At 47.5% G+C, this 5,194-nt stretch overlaps 1 protein-coding gene across 1 annotated transcript; it reads left to right on the top strand.

The window, feature by feature from the left end:
- Window positions 1-218: 218 nt before the first annotated feature.
- On the top strand, window positions 219-3,970 carry OCM2 (oncomodulin 2; the record flags this gene model as incomplete). Its single annotated transcript, XM_081090712.1, has 4 exons — window positions 219-279; window positions 1,104-1,236; window positions 1,680-1,789; window positions 3,945-3,970. 4 exons carry the CDS (start codon window positions 219-221, stop codon window positions 3,968-3,970), a joined length of 330 nt encoding a protein of 109 aa, XP_080946838.1.
- Between the last annotated feature and the right edge of the window lie 1,224 nt (window positions 3,971-5,194).

The following is a 5,194-nucleotide window of genomic DNA, read 5'->3' on the forward strand; positions in this document are numbered from 1 at the left end:
TTCCGGAGAGGGCCCTGAGACAAAGATGGCTGGGATCTTCTCAGTATTTGGTTTCTGTGTGGATACTCTGTCCCATCACTTAATACCACGCTGATTACATTTTTCAAGTTCTCAATGAATGTACTGTTTCCATGGGCTAAAGAGGGGGATCCCCCAAGACGAGCTTGTTCCTGCCGCCACTCACCAGCTGTCCCTTATCCCGTGCGGACAGGTGGACCATGAGCATCACAGATGTCCTCAGTGCGGAAGACATTGCGGCCGCCCTGCAGGAGTGCCAAGGTAAAGGGCGGTTGAGGCACGGGCGGGGTTTTCCCTTGTACTCGCACTTCCGGCAAAGTCCCAAAAAATTAACATGTGAACTTTGCCGAAAGTTCATGGGATCAGAGAATAAAACTGTTCTTGATTAACTAAGACTATAGGGACATGAGATCTCATTTCCGTAAGGCGAAAGAAACTCACAGCGAGAAAAGAGGTCATTGGCTGCTATGTACCTATTTGACTACAACAATTGCATTTTCCCTCCCGGAGGAGACCAGAGGTGCTGGGGTCTTGGAGACACAGCTGTAAAATGGGCAGGGGAGGCACAGGGGAGCAGAGGAGAGAGGGGCAAACCAAGTGGAGAGGAAAGCTGGGGTTGGGGGCAGGAGACGATACCCAAAGCCATCCAGACTTGGCTGCTTAAGAATCTTGAACCAGTCACAGCCCTCTTTGTCTTTAAAAAGATTTATTTTTTGCCGAAACCGGTTTGGCTCGGTGGATAGAGCGTCGGCCTGCGGACTGAAAGGTCCCAGGTTCGATTCCGGTCAAGGGCATGTACCTGGGTTGCGGGCATATCCCCAGTGGGAGATGTGCAGGAGGCAGCTGATCGATGTTTCTCTCTCATCGATGTTTCTAACTCTCTATCTCTCTCCCTTCCTCTCTGTAAAAAATCAATAAAATATATTTAAAAAAAATAAAAAAATAAAAAGATTTATTTTTTTTGAGCAGAGCATCCTTGTGGCTCAATGATACTCTTATTTTTAATAACCCATGTTTTCAGCATCTTGCCCAAACACAGGATGCGGTCCCGTGAGCACCAGAATAACCCATTCTCTGTTCTTCAGACCCAGATACTTTTGAGCCCCAAAAATTCTTCCAGACATCAGGCCTCTCCAAGATGTCGGCCAGTCAGGTGAAGGATGTCTTTCGGTTCATAGACAACGACCAGAGTGGATACTTGGATGAAGAAGAGCTTAAGTAAGCCTAAGCCTGTCCTAAGCCTGTCTGGCACCCCGACATTGCTAGTGGGGCTGGGGTGCAGTGGAGGCCAGCTGCTCGGTATTTCTTTATGGACCAGCCTCGATGCCGGGCATTCAGCAGCCTCAAGAAAGGGAAGGACATGAGTCGGCTGGTCACATGCCGAAACATGGGCACCTAAGACTGGAGGGGCCAAGATGAGCTAGTTTTAGGGGTTTTCTTTGGCCAATGGACTTATCAACAAAACTCTGAAAAAAAAATTTCTGAAACAAAATGCCCAGCAAATACTTTCTACAATGAAGGAGACCTTTGCTTGCTAACGCCTGGCCTGATGACCAAAATTGCGGGGAACAGGGGGTTTGTTGCTTCAAGAGGACAAGGAAGGGTAAGCGGGAAGTGCTTGGTCTTTCAGAAAATCCCCCCCGGTCTCCATCACCCTGTAGGTTTTTCCTCCAGAAGTTTGAGAGCGGTGCTAGAGAGCTGACTGAGACAGAGACCAAGTCCCTGATGGCGGCTGCAGACAACGACGGAGATGGAAAAATTGGGGCTGACGGTAAGCTCACACCCGCACAGAGCATGAGACTAGCGCAAGGAGCATCAGGGGGCTTGGGCCGTGAGATCAGATGGATGTGGGCTAAAAGCCCCCTTTCTTAACTTTGCTGAGCCTCAGTCTTTTCATCTGTAAAATGGGACTCAAGTGAGGGTGTAATGGATGCTAGGAAAGACTGGCACGTGGCTGAGGCTGTACCATAGAAGCTGGTCCTGCGGGTCACTGTCTATGAACCAGAAAATATCCTTTACCTGACTAGGGGACTAGCGAGTTGCCTGGCCAATTATGTGCAAGACAGCTTCATGTGCTTTGAAAATAGGGTAAGGAATTCCCACCAGAGGTATTTGAGCCCCTCTGAATGAGGGAAGGATCGACATTCTCAAGAGTGTCTATACTTTAAAGGGCCTATTGTCTACAGTAGGAAAGCCTCTTAGCTTTCAAGGGTTTAAACCAGTGATGGCGAACCTTTTGAGCTCGACGTGTCAGCATTTTGAAAAACCCTAACTTAACTCTGGTGCTGTGTCACATATAGAAATTTTTTGATATTTGCAACCATAGTAAAACAAAGACTTATATTTTTGATATTTATTTTATATTTAAATGCCATTTAACAAAGAAAAATCAACCAAAATAATGATTTCACGTGTCACCTCTGACACGCGTGTCATAGGTTCGCCATCACTGCTTTAAACAAATATGTTTGATTGGCTATTAGCCCACGAAATGGACAATGTGACACAGAGGCCACATAAACCGGTTGAAACCCATTCCTGGAGGCTTCCGTGTGCAGAGCCCACATTCCACTGTCAGCATCCTGCCTGGCTGCAGGGTGTGTTCGTAGGATTTGTCCTGTTGCTCATGTGCTCGCTGGCTACTGTGTGTGCGTGCCAACGCAGAAGGTACGTGTGGTCCTTATGGTGGCATTCTTTTGAAATTAAAAACTGCTCCTTTAGATCCTTATTTTAAAAATCTAATCAAAATGATGCCACGATAACTGTCCACACTGGGAGTTGGTGTCACTTCTATAAATAACTCGGGAAAATGGTTTAGGTAAGGAAAGACTGATTTTTTCAACCTAACCATGAAAGACTTCCAAAATAGGCAAAGCTTACTAATAAATATGAAGTAAATCCCGTTTTCAATTCCTCTCCGGAGCATCTACATCCCGGTGCACAAAATTCGTGCACGGGGGTGGAGGGGGAGCCTGACCTGACACCCTCTCCAATCTGGGACCCCTCGGGGGATGTCCGACTGCCGGTTTAGGCACGATCCAGCCTGCTCTCTCCCAACTGCCCCCCCTACCGGCCTGCTCTCTCCCAACTACCTCCCCCCTTGCTGACCTGATTGTTCTAACCGCCTCTGCCTTGGCCCCGCCACTATGGCTTTGTCCAGAAGGACGTCCAGAAGGTCTCCTGGAAGGTCTTCTGGTCTAATTAGCATATTACCCTTTTATTAGTATAGATTATTATTATCTTTTAGTAATATAAGCTTTTGGAGGTTTGGTTAAGATTCAAAGAGAAAAGTTAGTTCAAATTCTCACCTTATTAAATGTTTCCAAAAATGCAAAATATAGCTATAGTATAGACGAGAATCTCCCATTTCCATCTTAAACTGACCAGACAAAAAGTTAAAAGTTCACAGATTGTGATTAGCCATTATACCAAATTCACTCCTGGCCATGGAGAGAGGACGGGTGGGCAGGTTCTAATACAAGCAAAGCTACAGGGGGTGGTTAAAGGCGGTTAGGCAGGAAGAGGAAACACTTAGACCAGTGGTTCTCAACCTTCTGGCCCTTTAATACAGTTCCTCATATTGTGACCCAACCATAAAATTATTCTCGTTGCTACTTCATAACTGTAATGTTGCTACTGTTATGAATCGTAATGTAAATATCTCATATGTAGGATGGTCTTAGGCGACCCCTGTGAAAGGGTCATTTGACCGCCAAAGGGGTCGCGACCCACAGGTTGAGAACCACTGACTTAGACTATCTGGACTGCGGTCAGTGACACTCTCTTCCTTTTGTGCTCTTTGGGGGGCCATGCCCATCACCTGAAATTTGCTCCGTTTCTTTCCTCTTCAGAACTCTCATGGGCCACAGTGTCTGTAAAGTACTGAGCCATCTCCATTGACCCTGTTCTCACCTCTTCTGTTCTAGAATTCCAGGAAATGGTACATTCTTAAAGAGCCCAGACTATGGAGATAGACACAATCAGCTGGAAGGCCTCCAAAACCCCAGGAAAATGGGAAACCCCACCTCTTCCCCCTAATTTGTTTATTAATTCCCCCTGGAATGCTCCTGCGACTCGCTCGGTGTTTAGTGAGGTAATAGACTTTAGTCGTTCATGACTTTCCGGTGGTGGGTATGCCCTGACAACTCCCATAAGGCCCCCAGCAGAAATGCCTTTAAAAATCACCTAATAAAGACACGTTTCTCATCACCTGCTGTTGTGTGGGTGTGGTTTTTTCCCAGGAAGGGAGCTGGATGAAAGCAGTTTGGGAACTTGGAGACAAGCAGCGTTTGTGCTGTGCGTGAGCGAACAGAAAACAGGTTGAAAAAACATGTCACAAGCAAGTTGGCACTGTCAAGCTAGGTTTTTCTCAGCGGTGTATCCGAGTCAGACAGTAACAGGAAGGGTTTTAGACAGCAGAACTGCTCTTGCTTACGTGCTTTCTGCTCCTGGGTGTTAGATTTCCGTAAGAGAGCTTTAAGCAACAGCAAATAGGACAAGACAGAAAAAAGTGGGAGGTGCGGCCAAGGAGGCTTACCGTGGTAGGTGAGCACAAGCAGACCCATTTTCAAACGTGTTTTGTTTTCTTAGAAAAACAAGCTGAGACTTTCCTGTTCTGACCCAACCTCCTGCTGCCTCCCCCTCTTCCTCAGCCACTATTTTCCTGGCTTGTATTCGATGCCACCTGAACCAATTACACCAAGAACTGCCTAACATCTGAGGCGAGCTGGGGGGTCCTGTTACAGGCTTTCATGAGGGTGGGGCGATCTCCAGCCAGGAAACTCTCACCGGGCTGCCTTCCAGGTGGCAGGCTGAAGCGCTGCTCCGGCTGCCTGCCCGGGGCTGAGGACTCCTGGGAGGAACTGAGGCATTTCCCTGGGCACCCCTTTAAAAATACACTTTTTACCCCCGTACTCGAGCTCCCAAGGCCCTGGGTTCTGCCATCATTCGGTGACTTTGAACCCCTGGTTTTTGGGGGGTCATGTGAGCGCAGCTTTTTATAGTCTGGGGGCATAGACGGCTGTGGGGCCTCACCGTGACTTTAGAGCAGTGGTTCTCAACCTTGGCTGCACATGAGAATCACCTGGGAATCTTTTTAAAATCCTGATTTCTGGGCCTCATCCTCCGGAAATTCTGTGTCTTTGTTACTAATGATGAGGCCCCCACCCCATAACAA

The sequence above is a fragment of the Myotis nattereri genome, assembly GCF_964212035.1.
Source record: "Myotis nattereri genome assembly, chromosome: 5".
Taxonomy (NCBI): domain Eukaryota; kingdom Metazoa; phylum Chordata; class Mammalia; order Chiroptera; family Vespertilionidae; genus Myotis; species Myotis nattereri.